The sequence below is a fragment of the Dipodomys merriami genome, unplaced genomic scaffold, assembly GCF_024711535.1.
Source record: "Dipodomys merriami isolate MVZ:Mamm:240054 unplaced genomic scaffold, mDipMer1.0.p SCAF_4, whole genome shotgun sequence".
NCBI classification, from domain to species: domain Eukaryota; kingdom Metazoa; phylum Chordata; class Mammalia; order Rodentia; family Heteromyidae; genus Dipodomys; species Dipodomys merriami.
Window position 1 is genome coordinate 39,421,246 of NW_027205603.1, and position 23,719 is coordinate 39,444,964.

The 23,719-nt window shown below is 40.0% G+C and overlaps 1 protein-coding gene across 3 annotated transcripts in view; it reads left to right on the forward strand.

The window, feature by feature from the left end:
• Positions 1–1,874: 1,874 nt before the first annotated feature.
• The window catches only part of Trim55 (tripartite motif containing 55), a 38,674-nt gene continuing 16,829 nt past the window's right edge, over positions 1,875–23,719 (forward strand). Inside the window, exons 1-9 of one of the 3 annotated variants that reach the window (XM_069990822.1) lie at positions 1,875–2,287; positions 2,827–2,999; positions 6,696–6,861; positions 8,925–9,020; positions 17,131–17,364; positions 17,679–17,701; positions 17,807–17,931; positions 19,699–19,919; positions 21,273–21,560. In XM_069990822.1, coding sequence (XP_069846923.1) covers positions 2,120–2,287; positions 2,827–2,999; positions 6,696–6,861; positions 8,925–9,020; positions 17,131–17,364; positions 17,679–17,701; positions 17,807–17,931; positions 19,699–19,919; positions 21,273–21,560 — 1,494 coding nt within the window. In that variant the 5' untranslated portion in view covers positions 1,875–2,119. The remainder of the gene's footprint in view (positions 2,288–2,826; positions 3,000–6,695; positions 6,862–8,924; positions 9,021–17,130; positions 17,365–17,678; positions 17,702–17,806; positions 17,932–19,698; positions 19,920–21,272; positions 21,561–23,719) is intronic. The other 2 variants (XM_069990823.1, XM_069990824.1) reach the window with 2 other exon arrangements.

The following is a 23,719-nucleotide window of genomic DNA, read 5'->3' on the forward strand; positions in this document are numbered from 1 at the left end:
AAGATTGTAAAGTCTTTTATTTTTATAGTAGAAACCTTCATAGAAAATACCACCTATAGTGTACTCAGGCTTCCATGATAAACAGAAATTAACTGCCCAGGGTAGGTGACTATATGAATTCAGTGAGAAAATTTCACCAATTCCCTTCCTCACCATAGATGCTAAATAAATATTGGACACATTAAGAGAATCCTCCAAAGATCCCTGAAATGTTTATGAATACATATAACTTATTATTTAGTAATAGAGCTTACTAGATTGTCGATAAGTGGTCTGTGCACACAGCACTGTGAACACACATGCCCAGTCACACTGACTTACCCTTTATTGGCAATGTGAGTAAACACTAGGCATAGTTAGCAGAATGGATTCTTGGTCAAGGTTTTGAAATCATGGAGAAACAGAATGCAAATTCATCACCTTAAAAACAAGCATGGATTCTCTCCTCCTCCTCCTCCTCCTCCTCCTCCTCCTCCTCCTCCTCCTCCTCCTTCTTTTCTTCCTCCCCCCTCCTCCTCTTCCTCCTCCTCCTCCCCTCCCTCTCCTCTTCTTCCTCCTCCTCCTCCCCTCCTCCTCCTCCTCCCCTCCTCTTCCTCTTTCTTCTTGTTTGATTCAGAAATTTTAAATAGAGTAAATATGTTTTACAAAACCATGACAAATATAGAATCCTATGTTTTTACTCAAGAATAGACCAACAATGTCAGAAATGATTAGAGAAGCTATCATTTTTTAAATCGCCTTAGAAGAAGAGTCAACTGCATGGGTATTTCAGAAGGGGATCGATCAAACATGGGCATTATTTGTCAAAAACATTGATAGTTGTAACCTAATGCATGGCCAAGTGAAAATGTTGGTCTTTTATCTTTGTATCAGTGACCACCTCATTATAGATTATGGCTGCAAACTAATTTTTTTAAAGATTATCCTTTTTTTGTTTTTTATTTTTTTGTCTTTATGTGTGGTGGAAAGTATTAGATGGAAAAGTTAGAGAGAGAAGCTAGAGAAGAAGCAATGTGGAAGAGGAAAAACTGTACTAAGATTTTAAAACACAACTTAGAAAAAATTCATTATTTACTAGTAAATTTCTTTAAATTTTGAGTATATAAATACATTTATTTATTTATTTATTTATTTATTTATTTATTTATTTATTTATTTATTGTGCCAGCCCTGGGGCTAGAACTGGAGCCTGAGTGCTATCCCTGAGTTTTTGTGCTCAAGGCTAGCACTCTACCACTTGATATACAGTTCTACTTCCAGCTTTTGTTTGTTTTTTTTTTTTAAACTAATTAATTGGAGATAAGGGTCTCATAGACTTTCCTGCCCAGGCTGGCTTTGAACCTTGGTCTTCAGATTTCAGCCTCCTGAGTAGCTAGAATTACAGGCGTCTGGCTTGGATACACTTTTATGATGAAAGGATTTGAATTCAGCTTTTAAATTGGATTTTTCCCCCAGATCACAACTTTCATAATGATGAAATATTTAATATTAAATAAGTCTTTTTAGATAGTGCTTGTATAGAGGCAAGATGATTAACTTGATGGTGTTTTGTTTGCTTCCACCTAGGAATGCACTATCATGTTACTTTTGGTGATTCGCTTCCTAAACTCTCAAGCCAGAAATGGAGTTCATTATACTTAGACTCTTGGGCTGCATTCTCCCTCCTCCTGTAGAAGCCTGTCACCAGGTTCTTATTGACTGCTCACAGAGGGCCTGGCTCAGGCACCAGGCAAACACGTTTGCATTTGTTGTTGACAACTGTCAGCTTCCACCTCCTTCCCTCTGCAAGCCCCCATCTAAATGGGGTTTGTAATCCTCCTTCCCACCCACTCTCTTTACTCCAGAGGGCAAGAATGTTGACTGCTGTTCTTCGTCACCTGTCAGAATCCATCCTCCTGTCACTGGCTTATATGGACAAGTCAGCCCATGGTCACATGACCTTGGGCTGCTAAAAACAGCTCCATCACCCACTGGGAACCAGGGCCTGAAACAATGTCCTCCACCGAGAGAAATGTAAAGGACACTTGATCATACAATCCTGGGAATTATTTCCAGGAAACACTTACAGAAGCCATTCTGAACTCCTTTCCCCTGTGGCACATTCAGGGACGGCCAGGAGATGAGCACTTCTCTGAATTACAAGTCTTTTTCCAAAGAGCAGCAGACTATGGATAACTTGGAAAAGCAACTCATCTGCCCCATCTGCCTAGAGATGTTCACAAAACCTGTGGTCATTCTCCCCTGTCAGCATAACCTGTGCAGGAAGTGTGCCAGTGACATTTTCCAGGTAAGTTTGTTTGGAATTTGGAAGGGAGGGTGTGGAAAGATTCTCTCCATTTCTAAACCCAGAGTTTAGGTTGAAGTCAGATTCCTTTAGAAAACTTTATGAGGCTGCATTTCCTTTCAACTAATTTGAAAGATTTTCTTTGAGTTTAGTTGTCAACCCTATCCTCCCTCTCAAGTGTGTTTTAATTCTGAAGATGGTGTTTGTTACTTTAATAATCTCACCACTGAATATATTTCAAAACTGAAAATAAAATTACAGCTAAAGATATGAACATGTTAAAGTTTTGACTGAAACTTATAGTTATGAAAATACCAAATGGAAAAGTCCTTTGTGTTAACAATGGTGTGTTGCAGATGGCCATGGATCATGGCTAGGCCCGTGTTTCAGGATCTACTTGCAATAAAGTCCTGAGGGATGATCTCATGGCAAGCTTGAAGTAGTAGTTCATGTCGTTTATAGACACAGAGTATAAAAACAAGTTTCAGAGAAAGCTCCCAGTGGCATGACTCAATTCCTCTTTCCTTGCTTGGCAAGAACAGGCCTCAAACCCCTACTTACCCACAAGAGGAGGCACCACCGTGGCATCGGGGGGACGATTTCGCTGCCCCTCCTGTAGACATGAAGTGGTTTTGGATAGACATGGGGTGTATGGGCTTCAGAGGAACCTACTGGTAGAAAACATCATTGACATCTACAAGCAGGAGTCCACCAGGTAAAGGCTCTTTTCATACCACATCATTTTATGCTTGTGTTTGTTTGTTTTAATGGGTTACTAACGCTTGCTTACCAATCACAGATCAATTGTGTCATAGAAAAAGGTTTTTCTAAGTCAGTCCTTCCAGTGGGACCCTAGAATTGCTTATGGGAGGAAAGAAAGGAGCTGGTACTTGTACTTTCCTTTTACTTAAGAATAAAGTAACTCATCAACATCAACCAAGATGGTGATGTTGAAAAAGCCTTCTCACTATGGCCTTGTCTTTTTTGACAGATTTGCAGATCACAGGCCCTTTGTAGCTCCAGATCCTACATAGGAGTAAAATTCTAGTATAAAACTTTATAGACCAGTTCCGAGTTCAGACAGTGCTGCCGTAAAATTGTCTAGATTAAAAATACATTAAAAATCCTGTGACAGTTTATTATCCTATTGGCTATTGAAATTTAGAGAAATGTGGGGGGAAGAGATATAGTTCAGGTTGTTTCTCTGGTCCCTAAATTATATTTACTGAATATTCTTGCATTCATTTGTTGACTGGTTTATATGAAATATGCAGTCATTCATTGAAAAATTGAGACTTCATATTCACTGTGCCACACTATCTGCAGAGTTCCTTTCCTAGAGGCAACACTATAAGGATATATTCCTAGAAAGCATGGCGTGAGGGTACTTTTACCACTGTATACACATCAGTCCAGTGTACAGTGCTGGTAGGAATATGGAGACTGTCTAGAAATGGACTCATTGTGATTCTTATTAGGGGTCATGTGTTTATGGAACATCTGCAGAGTGCTTAGAGCCTTGCACTCTCAGAAGGAAAGCTGTTCTGTGAATCTAACATGCAATTATTCTACTTATTATGGGTATTAGTTTCTGCTTAAGGTTCAAAGCTAAATTACATAGTTCCAGGATATAGATGGGATTGAGGAAGAATTGCTGATGGCATATTGCAGAGATCATAGCCACTGGTTTCTTGGCTTCCAAAAAATCTCTTAAGAAGGTAAGTATTTGTCCCTGCACAGATCAGCTCTTTTTATTTTAAAATGCAAATACCCACATTGTCTCTTAAAAATTTAATTAGCCAATTAATAACCAACTAATTATTGGAAAGAATTTACATGACAATTGTTTCAGTACCTAATAGATTGCCTGGCACAGAATAGTCATTGCACAGTTTCAGCTCTTTCAGCAGTGAGTGTTCTATTTATTGCAATAATTTTCTGTCTCATTGCTCACCATAGTGGGAACTTGAGACATGAAAAATAATAATATTTGAATTAAAATCTAGGGAAGAGGAGATGTTGAAACTTGTAGTATTAGTAAAACTACAAGACATCCTTACCTCAACTAAGAAGTCAGTTTAGTAGAGTGTGTCAAAAATGTAAGCAAATTGCATAAAAGTTATATACCAAATTCTCAACAATAAGGTACATAGAATGGCAGTGTTTATGATTATCAAGCTTTTCATGTGCTGTTTCATCAACTTGAGACTTGCCTTTTTGGGACATTTTAACTTGGTAGCAAAACCACAGGTTGCTCAGAGGGTTTGGTCACATGTCTGAGCACAACCAGTTGCTCCAAAGAGTCTGGCAGCCTTAGCAACCAGAACTCTGAGGCTTCAGGATACATTAGATGACCCTGGAATAACCTTGGCTGTATAAAGTGCCATAAGTCCCTCTCTGGTGATTGAAGATGTCAACAGAAAGGGGAGGAAATATCAATAATGGACTATGAGGTACTGCTTATCTCTTATCTCTAACCTCATATAGAAGACCTAGAGACAAATCTAGAATCCTGTAATCCTGAACTAGCTACAGTTTATGGAGTTAGAAAGTCATTAATTAGGCTAATGTTAATATTGATAATGAACATAATAATCATTAACTTCAAACAATAGTAAGTAAAACTATTATATGCCCTGTGCTAGATATTATTCAGAATGCTTTACATGTGAATCATGTATAATTCTTTAATTTTCCAACAATCCTTTGAGGTGGTGATTATTAGCAGTATCATCCTATTAAAGATCTGTAATGTTTTTGTGATTGTAAGTAGCATAAGGATTTTGTGAAATTCAAACAGTACTACAAAGCCTATAATGAAAATTTAGTTTCCTCCCTACTTTCTCATGCCCTCAAATGCTAGTTCTCAAACTCAACCACTTTTCATTCCTCTAGATGTGGGTTATCAAGAATGGCATCTGTGTATTATCATTATGCTTCTATTTCTTGTTTATACCAATCATAGACATAGTCTATTCGCTTTCCACCCCACTGTAGAAGACTGAGTCCTCACATGGCTGGATTCTACCTTCTACTTGGGAATTTCCTTCATTGTTCCTTGGGCCAAACACCTGGCTTCCTGGATCCCAGGTTTTCTTCTTTACTGGCTTGCTCTATTGTTGTTTGGAGCACATCCTCAATCTCTCATGTGTGCACGAAGTCCACTACTTTTCTTTTTTTTTGCTCACACTTCTAGCTTCAGGATACCTTGTAGGAGATTGCCTGAAGACACAGACTATAGAATCTTTGCACAGCTCCACAGCTCAAGTTAGGATCCCCCCACTGTGGATGCTTAGCAAGACTAAGATACAAATCAAGTAAGCAACTTTTTTCATCCAGATGTTCCCAATTTACAACATTTTGTAGATATCTTTATTTTGCTGTCATCTTGCTCACTTTTTGTCATTGCTCTATACCTTTTCATTTCCTTATTCTCACATTAATGGGATTTCAGCCAGAAAAAAAATAGTGAAATATTGGTTTATTCTTCCAAATAGGAGACACTTAGAACAAGTTCTAGAGTCTAGCAAAAGTTAAGGCCAAAGAGGTGAAATAACTTACCCAAGGCTACCACATAAATACCAGATGGAGAAGCTGGGCTGGAATTAAGCTTTAAGATCATTTTAACTATAAAGGCACTACCTGCAGGCATTGCTTCACCAAGACAAGGTGCTATCCCTCAGTAAGTGACTTGCAACAGTGTCAGAGACTGGAGAGAGCAGGCTGTAGATTCCTGTAGTACAGCCTGCCCCAAACCTCAGCTGTGAACTCAGCCACTTTCATATCATAATTAAAAAATGTAAGCAATGTTTGTTCCAAATCTGTTGTCAAAAGTTGTCCAGATGTTTTCTTTGTGTACTTATTTATAAGTGGGTGTTGCCTCTAGGCTTGTGTTGCCACCAAAACAAGAAAAACCTACTAAGGGATATAGGAAGTAGCTCGCAGTGGATATTATAACATGGAAAGGAAGACATTGACTAGCAAACAGAAATTAAATGGAGCCTTGTGGTGGCTTCCATGTGTTCAATATCTGCATAGCCAGAAAACACCTGTACTCTTACGTCTCTGGTCATTGCTGCTTATATCTGACCAACACATGGTCTCAGCTGCCCTCAGGAAATGCTGAAGGAAAATTAGCTACTCTAGAATCACCTGTGACATCCGTCACTAAATGGACTCCAGTCTCTGCCTTAGCCCCACACCAACCAACATGTTAGAGATTTGTCAGCACCCACCACTAAACTTGTATGGAAGTTAAGCTTAGAAGGTGAACATATGAAAGGGACCCTGGAAGTCTTGTTGCAAAGGATTGTGAAGTTAAGGGACAAGCTGGGGTTAGCAAAGCAAATTACCTGTCTCTGTGCTGCCCCAGTAGAAATGAATGGGCCTTTATCTGCCTACCTCCTCCTAGGCCAGAAAAGAAGTCCGATCAGCCCATGTGCGAGGATCATGAAGAGGAACGCATCAACATCTACTGTCTCAATTGTGAAGTGCCCACCTGTTCCCTCTGCAAGGTGTTTGGTGCCCATAAGGACTGCCAGGTGGCTCCACTTACTCACGTGTTCCAGAGGCAGAAGGTAGGAGCCACTCTAGCCACTTCTTTCAGCTCTTCTAAGTGCTGGTGTATCCTCGTTCTACTGTGGAAAGGAAGAGCTTGAGTCCTGCAGGGCTACAGGACACTGGAAAGTGGGTCAGAAGGGACACTGCAGTTGGTATGCATGCATGAGACCACATCAGATTCCCTGCAGGAAGAAAGGGAAGTCTAGGAAAGGTGAGGATGCCAAGGTTCGTGAAAAAGTTTAGGACAGAATTATCTTCTTATTTTATTTTTGCCAGTCCTGGCACTTGAACTCTGGGCCTGGGCACTGTCCCTGAACCTTTTTTACTCAAGACTAACACTCTAGCCATAGCTCTACTTCAGCTTTTTGTTAATTGGAGATAAGAGTTATTTGGAGATACAAGGGCTGGCTTTGAACCACAATCCCCAGATCTCTGCCTCCTAAATTGCTGGTATTACAGGTCTAGCACCCAGCAGAATCACCAATTTCGGTGCCCTTTGAAAGTTTCTGAAAACAAGCTGTGTTAAGTGCAGGCCCAAGTCACTGAATACTTTTTAAAAAAAAATTTCAATCACTGAATACTTGGGCCATTCACCCAAAAAGGTTCCCTATGGGCCTCTTCAAGACCATTTCTCACCCACTCCTTGCAGGGCTGACTTATAATAATGACAAGTATTTATGGAGCATCTTTAAGACTCTACTTTCATATTGCTTAGGCCAGTTGCTAAAAGGTATGACACACATCTCTTATCCCAGAACCACAGCCACAGTCTACCCACTCTGACAACATACAGCCTTCTCATCTACTCATCACCAATCTGCTAACCTGATGTCAAAACTTACACTCTTGTGCAGAGAAAAATATGATTGGTGGGCCAACAGATGAGCAGCTCCTAGCACTGAGAATATTGGCAAATCTTCTATTCCATGTAGAATAATCAATTCTAATAATCAATCTAAGCAGATCCTCTAATCCAGGTAAAATAATCAATTCCACATTTAATCAGTAGTTTACTGTGAAGACCAGAGGCAAAATCAAATCAACCTCCTTAGTAACACCATTAATAATAGTAGTAGTAATAATAATAATCACTCCTTGCAAGATATCTACATTTATTTATTTTCAATTTAGTTTTTATTTATTCTTTCCTTCTCCTCATCCCCCTGACTCCCAAGCCTTAGCATGTTAAAGCTGGATGGTACCCATTTCATACTGCTTCCCTCAGAAACCTGGAAACCCATAGCATGGCTAGAATGACACAAAGTGGGAATCACTGCCTTCACTCTTCCAGTTTAACTAGAGCAGCTTCATTTTGATATAATAGGGCTCTGCAGCTATCAAAAGATTTACTATCACTGTATTGGTCCATACCTCTCCCTTTAAATATGAGAAAAAGTTCAAGTTGATTACAAATATCATAGAGAAGAGCAGAGTTGAAGCAGGAATGCAGATTCCCAAGTCCCCATTCTGTGCCCCCCATCACTCCCATAGCCAGCCTTGGGAGAGGGTAACTATGACACTTGATGGACCAAAAGAACAGAGGAATTTCTGAGTTGAAATTTCTCTCCTAAAACCAGTAGCATAGGTTTGCAGTGACTTAGTCTAGTGAGTGCTTGTTGCAGACACATCATATTAGCACAGTAGTCCCATAAAAAGGCTTTGTGGGAAAAAATGAATGTTTACTATATACACATATATGTTTGTGTGTATATATAAGTAAAGCTGGTCCTGCACTACACTAGAGAAATAATTCATTTTGGGATCCTAAAGGCACATATTAGACTCTATCCACTTAACAATGTTTAAAATTTTTGAGCTCACATATACTGGTCTCAGTGTTCAGTAAGGGTTCTTTGCATTTCTAACAGTCACAGTCTCCAGTAAGAATGTGATGAAAGCTGTGGAAGCTCTTCCCACAGAAATGCATTTAATGCCAAAGTTTGCTAGGAGTCCCACAGGGTCCTCACAGGCTCACAAGGCTCTAAATTAAGGTTCCCACAAGGATTGTGCAATGACAAATCCACAGTTAGTGGTGATTAGACAAGCCCGACGATCTCAAGTCCTCTTTTCTCTTCATTAGTCAGAGCTCAGTGATGGCATCGCTGTCCTTGTGGGAAGCAATGATCGAGTCCAGGGCATTATCAGCCAGCTGGAGGACACCTGTAAAACTATTGAGGTAAGTCAGGAGACTCCCAGAGAGTCTAAACCAAGCATCTCCACATTTCATTCTTTCCTTATAGAATTCCTTCTTCCTGATACAACTGTGAGACAGTCACTTTCTGACATGTACAAAGAACTTACCACATGAATAGATGGGACAGATTTTTACCAAATTATTCCAGTTATACTTATAGGTGTTATTCTTTCTGGACAACTCCTTTTGAAAGGTTAGCAACAGAAAAATAAGTTCCTGGAAGCAGGAAGGATTATTGTTGCTATTCTAATGAACTTTCTTTGTGAACATCTAGTCTGAAGAAGTGCTCGTTACTGCTCCAGGAAGTTAGGTACAGGTGTGAGCTGCATACCTGAGCCCTCACAACAGCTTTATGGGAACTACAGGAGAAGGATCTGTCTGACTGAGGGAAGAGGGTGGCAGCACTGACTGCTCAATTCCTGTGACATTGCTCTCGTTGCTGGGCAAGACCCCTCTTCTCTGTTTATTTCAATTGCCACTTCCCCCTCCTGCTAGCCTCCTCATAGATGACCTTTGATGTTCTGTTGGTCTGTTTTCTCATAAAATTTAAATTGCATTGTATGTGTGCATGCATGCCTATTAATTTTATCAATGGTATTGTGCAATATTTCTCGTTCTGCTACTTGAACTAAGCATTGTTTCCTACAGATACATTCATATGACTACAAGCACATCCAGTACCTCAGTTTTTTCCTCTGTTCTATGGGCATTATCACAGTGCTTACCTTATAGGGTTACTGTAAGGAACTAAAGGAACATGATACAGTGCCAAGCCAATAAGGAGTAGTTGATAGATACTAGCTATTCTTATTATTTTACCATTCCAAAGGCGAATTCTATTAAAAGCCAAAGGCCATATCCTGGAAGACGATTTCAAGACATTAGCTATAATTATCTCATTTCAGAGTTACATATCATGAAAATCAATCTCCTTTATTCTCCACACATTTTCCTAAAAATATCTGTGATTAAATCCCTAGGATCCATTTTTATTATTATTTTTATTTTTTCAATATATATGGCCATATAATTTTTTTATTGTGAAAATATTGTACAGAGGGGTTACAATTACATGGGCAAGATAGTGAGTACATTTCTTATCAAGCATTGTAGACTCCTCCTTTTTTTCCCCTTCCCATCCCTTCCCATCCTCCCCCCACACCCCACTGAATCCTCCCCCCCCCCAACCAAAGTTGTAAAGTTCCTTTTTCAACATAACAACTTGTACATCTCATTGTTGCAATGGGTCCACCTGTATCCCTATTTAAACAATTTATTTTTTCCCTTCCCCTCCACAAATTATACCAATATCAAATACAGTGAAAGCAGGGGTTATACCGTGGGGGAGGGACATACAAAGCAACAAAGAAATATCTTATAAATATGTTAGAAACAATCACATGAAAGAAAAAACATTTGAATACATATCTTAGGGTTCATTTCCCTAACATCAATTTATCTGACCTTTTCTGCTTGACTCAGACATATACTAGTTATTGCAACTAAGGAAAACCATAGGACCTATGTTTCTTTGGGCCTGCCTTACATAGGATCCATTTTTAGAAGCAAAGTTTTATCTTGGAGAAGAACCTAAAGCAATTCAAAAACAGACAATATAAACTTTTTTCTTAGTATTTGTTTACAGAAAACCATTATAGGATACAAATTATTAAATAATTATTTAATACAATAGTAATTATTTAATACAGTTAAACCTTATCTATGAATCAGCACTCCAGTGGGCCACACTGAGTCTTGGGTGTATTAATAGAAATCTATTACTGTGGGTGTGTGAGGTAATTTACCTATGCATATCTGGTCTAGTGGGGCCTTTATCAAAGATGTCTGTCTTTCTGTCTGCTGCCTGGGATGGAGAGACTGGAGGATACATAAGAAAAAACAAAAACCCTGGGTTAAATTCCCCCCCCCCCTTAATCTCTCTCTCTCACACACACATACACACATACACACGCTTACATACATGATGGTATTCAACTGCTCTCATTTTTTTATTTTAGTTTTGAGACTTTTTCTTAAATGAAGAAAAAGTATAGCACATACAGACTTATATGTATGGCATAGGATGCATACATTCATACACAGCACTATAGAAAATATATATTCTCACCCAACCTATATATTCATGGAAGAAAAACCAATCAGGAAGAGAAAATATCAAAGGTTAAGACATTCAAATAGAGGGCTGGGAATGATTGTCAATGCCTCCCTTACATATTCTTATATTTCACATTTTTAGAAAGGAAATCAATAAGGTAAACTGTGATGAACTAGATAAGCAGTTCTTTCTAATCAGTTTAGATGGCTCATCTGGAGATGTAGGGGTCACTTCAAAGCCCCATAAAAGTCTCTGACTTTATGATCCCTGCCTGTTTAAAGAGGCCCTGAGGACAGGGTTTAGTGTCACAAGTAGTTATACCATGCACCCGAAATCCCTGGATGATTGCCTGTAAATCCAGCCCCTTATCAGTGGGAAAATTATAGAGGCACAACTCCTTGCAAGGTGGCAAGACAAAACGAGGAGAAACAAAGCAGATCTTTGGCTTGGATGACAAGGTTGCACCCTGCACAGTAGGAGACTTCAGTAGGATTCAGGACACGGAGCCTCTGTGTCTCCTGTTCCAGATTATTGTTTCTTCTTTCTGGCTTCACTTATCATCTGCCTGGAAACATTTTCTGGGAAGACATTAGTGGTTCCTGGGGATGAGGGAGCTGTTATTAAAGAATTCTCTTTTCTGATTGGTGAAAGACTCCTTAGGGACAGGGTGGGCACTCTCCTTCCATAATTATCTCTCATCCCAAGGTCCTGACAGTTTCCCTATGATAGTCATTCCCATTCTTTGCACATACCTAATTTTGTCCCTAAGCATATTCCATCTTGCAGGGCTGGCCTGGGGAGACCTGGCAAAGGACTGTATAGGGAGCATTGCTGAGTTTATGGTAACTCATACTGTGGGCTTTTTGGTATCCTCTTGATGTGTGAAGTTGACATGTATTGAGCATGACAATGAGGACAGTTTAAAGGGAAGTGATTATAGCAAAAGGACAGCCTGAGTTGTCTCAGAGGGGGAATGGTGTTTTGCCCCTACATTGTGGGTTGATAGGTGAAGAAGCCTTGAGTGTATTTTTTAATCTCCCTTGCCTAGCACAAGACTTTCCCTGAGGTCTGCGTTTCAGGTTAGCCAAAGGCTCCTGGGCTGCTCTGAATGGACTGGAGGTGGTCTACAGCTTCCCTTACCTTTCTGGTGATGTTCTGGGAAGGGCTGATATTCTGAAGAGGTTACTGCTTCAATTCGCTTGGGATCTCTCTGGATTTTTTTCTGGGAATAATGGAAATTTGCCTCACTTTCATTCCTCATCCCTAGAAAATGTAACCCCTCTCCTGTCCTCCTTACCAATGGCATTAATCCTCTGTCACTGGATAGACCTCGAAAAGGCAGACCTAGTAAGAATCTCATTTATGCACAAATGCCTGACTAAGGGATACCACTACAAGATTAATGATGCATGTTTGAAATAAAATGTTTTTCAGTATCTCAAAGCAATGAGTTAAATAAATGTGACAATGATTTTGAAAGAACAAATCCACTGCATTAAAAAAAAGAATGATTAAAAAAATCCCAACCTGCTTTTCCTCATCTCTGATACATGGTACAGTAGGAATATACAAGAATCCTTTTCGTTAAGCATGCCAGAACTTTTTAGACTATGTGTTTAGGGCATATGTCTTAAAGAACAGATTTCAGAGTTTGCATTTCAGCTCTGTCAATTTGCTTTGGGAGATGGGGTGTGTGAATTCAGCTTCCTGTACCTCAGTATCCTCAGCCTTATACTAGGGATGATTATACTACCTACATAATATTCTGTTGATGACCAAATCTGGGTCAAAGACACCTGCCACAGGTTTAAAGTCAGGCAAGAAGGCTCACACTTATCCTAACTATGCAAATGAAGCATCATTTGAACCAGTGTCTCATGCTTTAAATGGTGTCAGGAGCCTATCAAGGTCTGGTTAGTTGTAATAGCAGGGCTGAGCAGCTTCCTCCAGAAGGAAAAGATGCAGTTGGTGGCTGAGAAGGTGGCTCAGTGGTAGAGTGCTTGCCTTGCATGCATGAGGCCTGGGTTCGATTCCTCAGCACCACACAAGCAAAAAGAAAAAAGCCAGAAGTGGCACTGTGGCTCAGGCCCAGAGTTCAGGCACCACGACCAGACCCCCTTCCCGCCCCCCCAAAAAAGATGCAGTTGAATAGAACTAGATACCATGACATTCACAAACCCCACCTTCCACCCACCAGTACCAGAGTTTGAACTCAGAGCTTAGCACTTGCTCACTCTTCTGGTGCTCTACCAATTAAGCCCCACCCTTTAGCCCATTTTTACTCACTATTTTTGGAGACAGACTCTCAGTCTTTTCTGCCTGTGCTGATTTAGAACCTTGACCTCCAGATCTTTCAAGCAACTAGGATTACAGGCATGAACCACGGGCACTTAACTCATCTGATTATTATTCAAAGAATACTAGCAACTGAGGGAGACTGCATTTCCTGAAAGCATGCTGACTACCCACTGAGGGGTAAAGCAATCTAAACCTCTACTTAGCTTACTCTGTGGCTTTCCTGAACCATGGAACATACATGGGCCTTCTGACCCTCAGTCCTCCTAGAATTTACTTAGATTCTGAATGATCTAGCCCAGAAAAGCTCCTATTTCAAGGCCCTCAACAGTAAGCATTAGTAAGGCCATGAGTTACAACACAAATCATTCTTCATACTGAAGGACAACACATCGTTGTAGAAAAGAGCATGAGTTTGGTAGACCCAGGAGCCACAGGTGCTGAAGAGAGTAGTCTGCTGAGCACTGCACAAGATCATGGGCTGATGGGAAAGGGCAGACCTTCAGCTTGTGCTGACAAGCTCCATTTGTATATGGGATTACACGTATGGGACTTCCAAGTTCTTGTTAATGAGACCCTTACAGATAAAAGACTGGGATTAATTTCATTAGCATAGCTCTTTCTTCAGTTTCTGCTTAATTCTTCTTTGTTGGGGGAATGTGTGGGTAGGACTTTTTGAGATAGCCTATTTCCTATGAAGCCACAGCTTTGTATAACTATGTCTAAACATATGCAGGAGGAATGTGGTAGAGATATGAAAGGGCCTGGGGAAGCATAGCTGCTCAGTGACAGAAAGTGTGTCTGAGAGTTTATCTTCATTTCTATTTCGGTCACAGATCTGTGGCCCGTACTTGGTAAAAGCACTGGTCAAAATTGCTTTAGGCTTTTCCTGTCATGGCTTGTGCCCCAAGCTGAGACTAACATGAATGTTTTAGAGCTGTGTATGATACTCCAAAACTGTCTAAGAATAGAGACATATGCTAGCCTGTGAGATCTTTTGGAAATATCTCCACAATTACTTGGAGTTTTTGCCTTGAAACTGCAGAGTCGGAAGGTACATTAGCAATCATCCATTCTAATCTCATTGTACAGATCACTTTTTAAAACTGTCCTGAGGCTTCCCTAAGGTTGCATAACTTCATCTCAGTGTTTTCTTTGGGTCTTGGATGAATCAGAATCTTGGGGTTATTCACTTAAGTGTTTATGTCTTTGAAACAGAACAAAATGGAAGTTTTTGATATAGGGCAGAATATTTCCAGCTGCAAATCATATTTTATCATTCAAACCCTGTACTAGATGCCATTCTCTGGGAAATAGTGATATGCTAAATGTAAATGACACCTGTTCTCAGTTTTTATTCTAGTAGAGGAATTAGATAGTAAAACAAATGAATAATAAAATAGTGTCATGTGTGACTGGGAGAAAAAGCAATAAAAATGTAGCCATGAAAATGGTGGCATGTTAGCACTCTGGTCAGCAGGCTATTATTTTAGTACAAGATAATCTAGTTCTCCCACAAAAATCTTCTTTTTGCAATTGCATGTGTTTTCCATTTATTAACATAGGAAGGTGATTAAAACCAGAGCCTGTCACTTTTGAAATTTCTGTGAAGGCTACAGGTAAACAATGGCTTCAGATCAGAATTAAAGGTTACCTACTTGCTTCTACAAAAACAGCCAAATGCTGCTTGATTTGTTCCCCTTTTCATTGAAAGTTTCCGCATTAGTTGGAAACGAATATTTCACTTGCCCTCTTTCAGTCATTTCAATATAAAGAGTGTCATCTTTCTTTCAAAAAGCCACCTCTTTCAGCATATTACCCTCTTTTAGCATATAACTTTAGGTTTTCACTAACTTTTTGATCCTCCAACCTTGAGCTTCAATTCTCAGATCTCTGCCTTCTAAATAGTGTGGATTAAAAGCATGAGCCATTGGATCTTCATGCATTAGGGTTTGGTTAGAAACAGATGAGAACTGACTATGACTATGTGCTTAGAGAGGCAGAGGAATGAGGGAGGAATTTCCTGTGTAACAGATGTGTGCTAGGCAGACCCAGAATCTATCCTCAAGTAGACTATAGTTCAGATAACGAAGAAACTCAAGGAGGGGGTGGGGGGGGGAGATGGGAAGGGATGGTAAGGGGAAACAAAGGAGGAGGCCACAATGCTTGATAAGAAATGTACTCATTACCTTGCTCATGTAATTGTAACCCCTCTGTACAGTATTTTCACAATATAAAGAAAGAAAGAAACTCAAGGAAAGAAACACATGGCATTAAAGAGATCAGTGCTTACTAAAATGAAAGAACATGGGGTAACATAAGGGGTCAGAGATGCTATATAATTGAGCTAGAGAGCTAGGTTGGATTATTGGGACTCACAACCTGCTTTCAGCTGCAAAGATCCTGAATCCAGAAATGGTCAAGTCTGAGGAGATTAACATAACCAAGTTCCCCAAAGCTCAGAAAACCAAAGGTCATTACTAGGTCAGTGGGAACATTAATTAATCATGATTAAATATGTATTCCAAGGCAGCCAGATATCACTGGAGATGTATCAGCCATCCAAGCAAATAACACAAATCAAATGTCCAATGTAGCCTTTCTTTCCAGTATTTCTGTAGTATCTCTTTCTCTTTGACACTACTGGATAAGCAGAGGTACAAGTTTATGCCATAAATGAGATTTCAGAAGCTTTAGAGATGACATTCAGACAGGGAATCTATATGGAAAAAGTGATAAATCAACCACATCACTAAGATTAAAGTGTGCAATATGACAGGGAAAAACAGTGTAGACATATGTGAAGGAAAGTAAGTGGTTGAGGGAAGAGAAGGTCTGACACAGATAATAGTAGAACCTTATGGAGAAAACTGGGAGTAGATCATAGCGTGTCCTGAAAGCCATTTATGAAGATTAAATGTTATTGATTATGTAACAGAGAGCCGTACCATGAAAAATCACATGACTAGCTGGGCACTGGGGGCTCACGCCTGTAATCCTAGCTACTCAGGAGGCTGAGATCTGAGGATTGTAGTTCAAAGCCAGCCCAAGCAGGAAAGTCTGTGACACTCTTATCTCCAACAGACCACCAGAAAATGGGAAGTGGCACTATAGCTCAAGTGGTAGAGCGCTAGCCTTGGGCTGAAGCGCTAGACAGCGCCCAGGCCCAGAGTTCAAGCCCCATGATTGAAAAAAAAAAATCACATGACTAGAATTGTACTGAGAAAGCCAATTTGGCTGAAGACTGTGCACTTACTTGGAGGATAGAATCCCCAAAGCAGAGGCCCTTGGAAAACTTCAGAATCTACCAGGCAAGACTAAAACTAAGGCAAGAAGAAAAGTGAATGGAGAAAAGAAAGACTAAAGGCAAATGAGGAAGTAGCATTGTCCCCCACCATGTACACATGAAGAAAAATATAAACTGTAGTCAGTATACCCAAAATGAAATATTCTTGTAACTTCTATGAAATTCTCCATTTATCATGAATAAAAGACTGAAAAGTCATCAATCCACTTAGACAATGTGATCAGACTTGGGATTTACTTTGCTAACTTTCAAAGTATCACTACAGTAGGTTTCTATACTTATGGGAAAGGAAAAAGAATTCCTACATATATAATTGTTTCTCCAAATAGACTTTCTCACAAATACTTTCTAACATTAGCTAACCCAACTAACAGGAATGCTGCAGAAAGCAAAAGCAGGAGCTCTGTGAAAAGTTTGATTACCTGTACGGCATCCTGGAGGAGAGGAAGAATGAGATGACCCAAGCCATCACCCGAACCCAAGAAGAGAAACTGGAACATGTTCGTGCTCTCATTAAAAAGTACTCTGATCATTTGGAGAATGTCACAAAGTTGGTCGAGTCAGGAATCCAGTTTATGGATGAGCCAGAAATGGCGGTGTTTCTGCAGGTGAGTCTTTTTAGTTACAAGAAAACAGCCCAAAAAGTGGATGCTGGAAATTCATTGTTATCACATTTTCATTATTTTACATTTTATTGTTTTTACCTTTCATTATTTTGTATTTCTTTTTTAAAAAATCTATCTTACTGGTTAAAAGTTTCATCTGTTTGGCATTGCTTAGAAGAGGGTTCTGACAAAGCAGTAGTTTATTTATGATGTTTACAAACCAAGCTATGAGATTCTCAGCAAAGGAAAGAATTAAGACTCACTACCATCTCTGATGAAAAGAATATAATAAGCCTATCTTCTGTTTGCTTTCACAGAATGCAAAAACCCTGTTGCAAAAGTAAGTCATTTTTATTTTATGGAAAAAGGAGATTTTTTTTTCATTTTACCCAAGGCTATCAAACTTAAAACAGAGACAAAAAAAGACAGTTTGTGTATGTTTCAGAATCTCAGAAGCATCAAAGGCATTTCAGATGGAGAAGATAGAACATGGCTATGAGAATATGAATCACTTCACAGTCAACCTCAATAGGGAAGAAAAAATAATACGTGAAATTGATTTTTACAGAGGTATGTTATTCTTTTGACCATTTGTAGAAGAGTTGGATGGGTAGAAAGGGGGATTCAGAATCACCTGCAGAATGGAACCTTTACAAGAATTATAATCCAGTGTGAACTTCTGTTTCATTACAGGATCACATAGCTTGTTGGTAGTGTGAATGTAAATAGCCTTCATGTCATAATGCCTGTTTATTTTGTCACTGTTGTTTTATGCCGATACTAGAGCTTGAACTCAGGACCTAAAGATCTCACTGCTCTGCTTTTTCCACTCATGGTTGTTGCTCCACCACTTGAGCAACACCTTCACTCTCAGCTTTCTGCTTGTTAATTGGAGATAAGTGTCCCTCAGTTTGTCTACTCACGCTGGCTCTGAACTTTCATCCTCAGATCTCAGCTCCTTGAGTAGCTAGGCTTACAAGTGTGAACTCTCATAATACCTGCTTTAATATAATTACCAGGAATTTGACCCTGAGTACTCAATACTTAATAATTGATAATGATAAAGATAAGTTCACCCTGACACAAAGTGTTAGCACAATGATAGTGTTTTTAAGAACAAACTTAAGGATGAAATTTTAAGAATAAAGCATAGAAGACCTGAAGGCCAGCTATGGTCATATATTAATTTGACCACACAAGAGTAGTAACAGGTCATAGAGTAGTAACAACCTGGAATAAGGCTGGGGCTATGTAGCCAGATGTGCTTCATGAATTATAAATGTATCTTCACCTCTAACTCTAAATTCCCTCTCCTAGAAATTTATACTGATCAAATGATTGAACACCTTATTGCTGACCCAAACTTGGATGAAACTAGCTGAACTGGACTGCTCAGCCAGACCAATAAATATACCATGAATATCATTTTAGAAGCCGATCTTTAAAATGAATTTTTAAAAACACTCTTAATACTGTCTGTCCTTAATGTTGGCTAAGGAAATATTAAGATCAGTAGATCAAGAAGAGCTGTAATACTAATTGTGGGAAAAGTTGTATTCACTGAAGAAAGGGGATAAGAAATTAAAACAGGCATGTGTCTTCCAAGACAGGGTTATATTTCATTGAATTTGACAGAGATAAACAGGTGACAGTCTCAACCTTCCAAGTCATAAAGTATGACACAAATGTGAGCAGGCTCTGGGGCGAGATGGAGGCTTCACAGTGGGGGTGGAACTTTGTAATGAGGAAGATGGGGTGGGTCTTTCACATATGTCCCTTCCACATTTAATTAGAAGCACAAGGCCACAGCATGGCCCACTAGGGCCATTTTCAAGTGTCTGTGAAAGCAGACTTCCCTGTCTCTAATCTTAGCCTTGGTTCTAAGATCTGGCTATTAACCTTTTTTTTTTTTATTCAGGTAAGGGATAGGTTTATTCATCGTAAAAAAACTAGAAAAGAGAAGAGCTAGAAAAGAGCAGAAAGAGAGAGCAGAGAGAGAGCAGAGCACTATTAACCATGTTTAAGGCTGCAGCAGTAGCTACAATACATTTAAAAATACTTTACCTTAGCCAGGAGCCAGTGGCTCACTACTGCCTGGTGGCCTATAATCCTCACTACTGAGCAGGCTGAGATCTGAAAATCACAGATTGAAGGCAGCCCAAGCAGGAACATCCATGAGACTCTTATCTCAATTAACTACTTAAAAAGCTGGAAGTGGAGCTGTGGTCCAAGTGGTAGAACACTAGCCTTGAGCAAAACAGCTCAAGGATAGCTTCCAGGCCTTGAGCTCAAGCCCCAATACTGCCACCAAAACAAAGAAAACCCTTACCTTACCAGAAGATGAAAATGAAGATGATGAAGAAGAAGGAGAGGAAGTAGAAGTGGAAGAGGTGGAAAACGTTCAAATAGAATCATCAGGAGAAGAGGAAAGTCTAGAAAAAGCCCCAGAGCCCTCTCAACTGGCCTCAGAGCTCCAGGCTGCTCCAGACGCAATTTTGGTTTCCTCTCCAGAGCCACCTCCAATCCTGCCTCCTGCCTCAGCTGTCTCAGAGACACAGGTAACCATTCCCAAGCCCCTCTTGCTGCTGTGCCTCCTTCCTGAACACTCTAAACAATTTCCTCTACCTTAAAAAAGCTATATGTCAGTATTTTTATGTGGTAGACAAAAGATTTCAGGACCATCACGGTGTCAGAGTGAAAGGTCCTCTAGATGATTCAACAGCTTCATTGTTGTGATAACTGGTTGGCAAGACTTATAATTTTTCCACCAATAACTCTCTGAGCTAAGGAAATTTGTGTGTTGTGTGTGTGTGTGTGTGTAACATATTAGCTGCTACCATAATTTGATCTGTTTTTCATTGCTTAGTCAATACAGACAACAAGGTATAGTATAAGAAATAATGTAAGATGAGAAATAAAAGTACTTTCATAACTTCTAATTTTCTATAGGTAATAGAAGAAGTAGAGAAACCACACTGATTTACATTTGTGTTGCAATTCAACTCTATCCTGCCCTCAGTGGGAAAGCAGATGAAACCTGGTTTTCTACATCATTTGATAAGATTGTGTATTAACAGGTTTATTTAAAACACATTGTACAAAATTGTGCCAGCTACTATTATATTTCCAGAAGGCCATGGTTCAATTTCTAAGCTTCTGTGCTGACCTTGTGACACTTCAGACAGGATCTATCCTGTTGAGTTTGGGACAATTCAGACTTACCAGAGAGGGGCTCTGGCTTTGCACTTTCTTCCAGAATGCATTGAGATTAGTAGAAACGAAACTCCAGAGGAAGGACTCAGAGATAGAATTATATTCTATGCTCTGTCTCCACAGGAATTCAGGCTAAATATGACTGATGTCACCTGGAATGTTGAATTTTTGGGTGTGCTAGTTGCTCTGAAATCAGAAGAAGGGTAGTAACTAAATGAGGACTGGGTTGATGACAATTGATTTTTTAAAGAAAAACTTATTATTAAGTAGTTGTACAAAGAGGTTACAATTCCATGAGTTAGATTATAAGTACAATGTATCTTGATCAATTTCACCCCCTTCTATTATATTGGAAAAGCAGTTTAGAGAATCTATACATACATTCCCAAATTAATTCTGATCAAATAATTTGACCCTTCTCCCATAATAAGCAACTTTCACTTGAGATTTCTGCTTTCCATCTTCCTGAAATTAATATCTAACAAGAGATAAGCCCAGAAAGGAGCCAGATTCCAGCCTGAGAGTCTCTGTGGTCAGCACTCTGCCTGGTAGCACTTCTAGAAGGTGGAGTGAACTAAGCCAATCATTGAAACAGGCATTGCACACAGAAAACTCACAGTTCTAACATCTGTTCCAAAATCAACTGCTTTTCTTCTTCTTCTTCTCTTTTACTTTTCACTTTGTCTGTCCTGATTAAGGGGGAGGTGGTGTCCACTGGCTCACAGCAGACCACAGAGTCTGAAACTCCAGCCCCTGCAGCAGCGGAAACTACGGATCCCCTGTTTTACCCTAGTTGGTATAAAAATCAAACCCGGAAAGCCACCAGCAATTCACCTTGCAACCCAGGGAGCGAAGGTCTGGGGCAAATAGGGTTTCCTGGTTCTGAGGATTCGAATGTGCAGTCGGCAGAAGTGGCAGAAGCCCCAGCCAATGAGAGGGCAGCAGTGAGTGGTAAGGAAACTAGTTCACCTGCAGCTACTTCTCAGGTTAGTGTTGATGCCCTTGTGTCTCAGTGCTTTCCCATGCCTGCTACGGTTCTGCTGGATTAGGCCAATGACAAAAGAGAAAGGGCTCTTAAAAGGGCACAGAAAAACCATGGCTCTGGGGGAAAATATAGAAACAACTTCCTTCCTCATTGTCTTATTTTTAAAGTGTTCTATCAAAGGAAAAAAAAAAAAGTCTGCCTTTACTGTGCCCATGTGTGATGATCTCACACCTGGTTTCCTAGGGGGTGGGGTACAAGCAAGCCTGGATCTGAGGCATGCTGTTGAAAGCTGCTTTGTCTGCAGTGGTGGCTGGGATCCCTGGTTCTTCTTTGCAATATCATTTGCCCCCTTCTCAACCTTTCTTGTTTCCTGCTTGGGCTTCCTAAGGCTAACCACCTGCTTCAGTGTTTTTCCCAGCAACCCCTAAAGATTTAATTCATTTTAAATCTGCTTTGGAAAATAATCATATTTACAGGTTTGGCTACACTGTCTTGGCTTGATTAGATCTGTGCTTCCTAAGCTTGTGTTCTGGGGGCAAGACAGCAGAGGTTTCCATCCCTTCTTAAAGAGACTCTTGATGCCTTTTCTCTCCCTTTTTTAAATGAAGGTTTGAAGCCCACGTCTTCTCCCTAACACCTAGTCAGATGGTGGCATGCCTCAAAGGGTCCATAGAAGAAATCTTTGTACAGTTTCTTCATGAGGAAGAATGTTCATGATCACTGCAGACTCATGAGCATTCCTAAGTGATGTGTGCGTGGGGCGGGGGGTGTTGTCTGGACAAGAACTTGGCAGCCAAAGTTCTATGCGCCTGGGTCGTCAAGTGTTTATAAACAGCAAATGGCATGTTGTCAACAAATCAAAAATGACTTGCTATCCCACTGTATCTGTTTAAATGGGACTCAATTTTATGAGGTAATATATAGGAAATGATTTTTTTACAAATTAAAAATAACATCATTTTGTACCAGATATTTGTTTTCACAGATGCAAAATGGGCATAAGTAACTGTGGTGCAAGGCAGCTTTCTGAGGTGGTTTTTAGGCTTAAAAAATGGAGTAGCTAGATTATTTCTAGAAAATTCATGGGAATCCTTATACTTAGTAGACGTTGAGGAGGAAGAGTACTGAAAACAGGACTGTGATTACCCTATGAAGAGACATACGAGGCCTCCAACCCAAAATTAACAAGTCCATCTAAGTGATACTGACAAATATATTTGCAATAATATCCTGAAGCTTTCTTCTTGTTTTCTCACAGGAGCTAGCAATCTGCCTAGCACTCTTGGCTTTTCTTATACTTCACTACATCTGGCGTCAGATTCAATGCTTGATTTTTGCTTTCATGGGTAGGAATTATTTTCTTTCCCCCTTGACTAATATCTCATGTAGCTTCTTCCATAATATTCCTCTTTTGTAGGCCCAGGGATGAATTTCTCCCCAAACCTTGAGGCTCAGTCATCTTAAGTCATGTTCACGGATAATATTCAAGGCCTCAAGCTCCCTACAGCACATTCGCCTCTGCATCTTCCCTAAGGGATTGACTCCATTATCTGTTCCTGCATGGAGGGGACCCTGGGCTCAGAACTCTGTGGTAACTCTGTGGGCAATTATTCAGTAATCCAGTAGGAGCAAACCTTCCAGATGGCCGTTAAAGAAGACCAATTACACAAGGTGTGCACAATGCCATGAGGTCTCACTGACCTTACAGTGGTGAGAGGAGCAGCAAGAGGCTCCCTTGGGAACAGACAAGGTTACCATGGATTAAGGAGCAGTATTTCCTCTGCTTGCCCAGTGATGTCCAAGAGGTGGCTGGATCACTTTTCTCAGGAGCACTATATTAAGCAATACCCATGTAAGTGAACTGATGGACTAGGTCACTCCTCTGTTCTCTCTGAACCTTCAGTATCCACAGGATTTTCCTATAGAGAGAAAATCCCTGAGAAAAAGATGCTCTGGGCACAAGCACCGCAAGAGGAGTGCAGTGAAGATCTGAAGGAATAACAGCCAAAGATCAATGCACACTTCACAGCCAGAACATCAGCCAATAGTCCCTGGCTCTTATTTTAAGTCGCACATCTCATGCCTTTGCTTGATGATTCTTATGAGGTTGGCTGTGGGACTGACATCTTACTCTGAGTAGTATTTTGAAGGTTACCAATT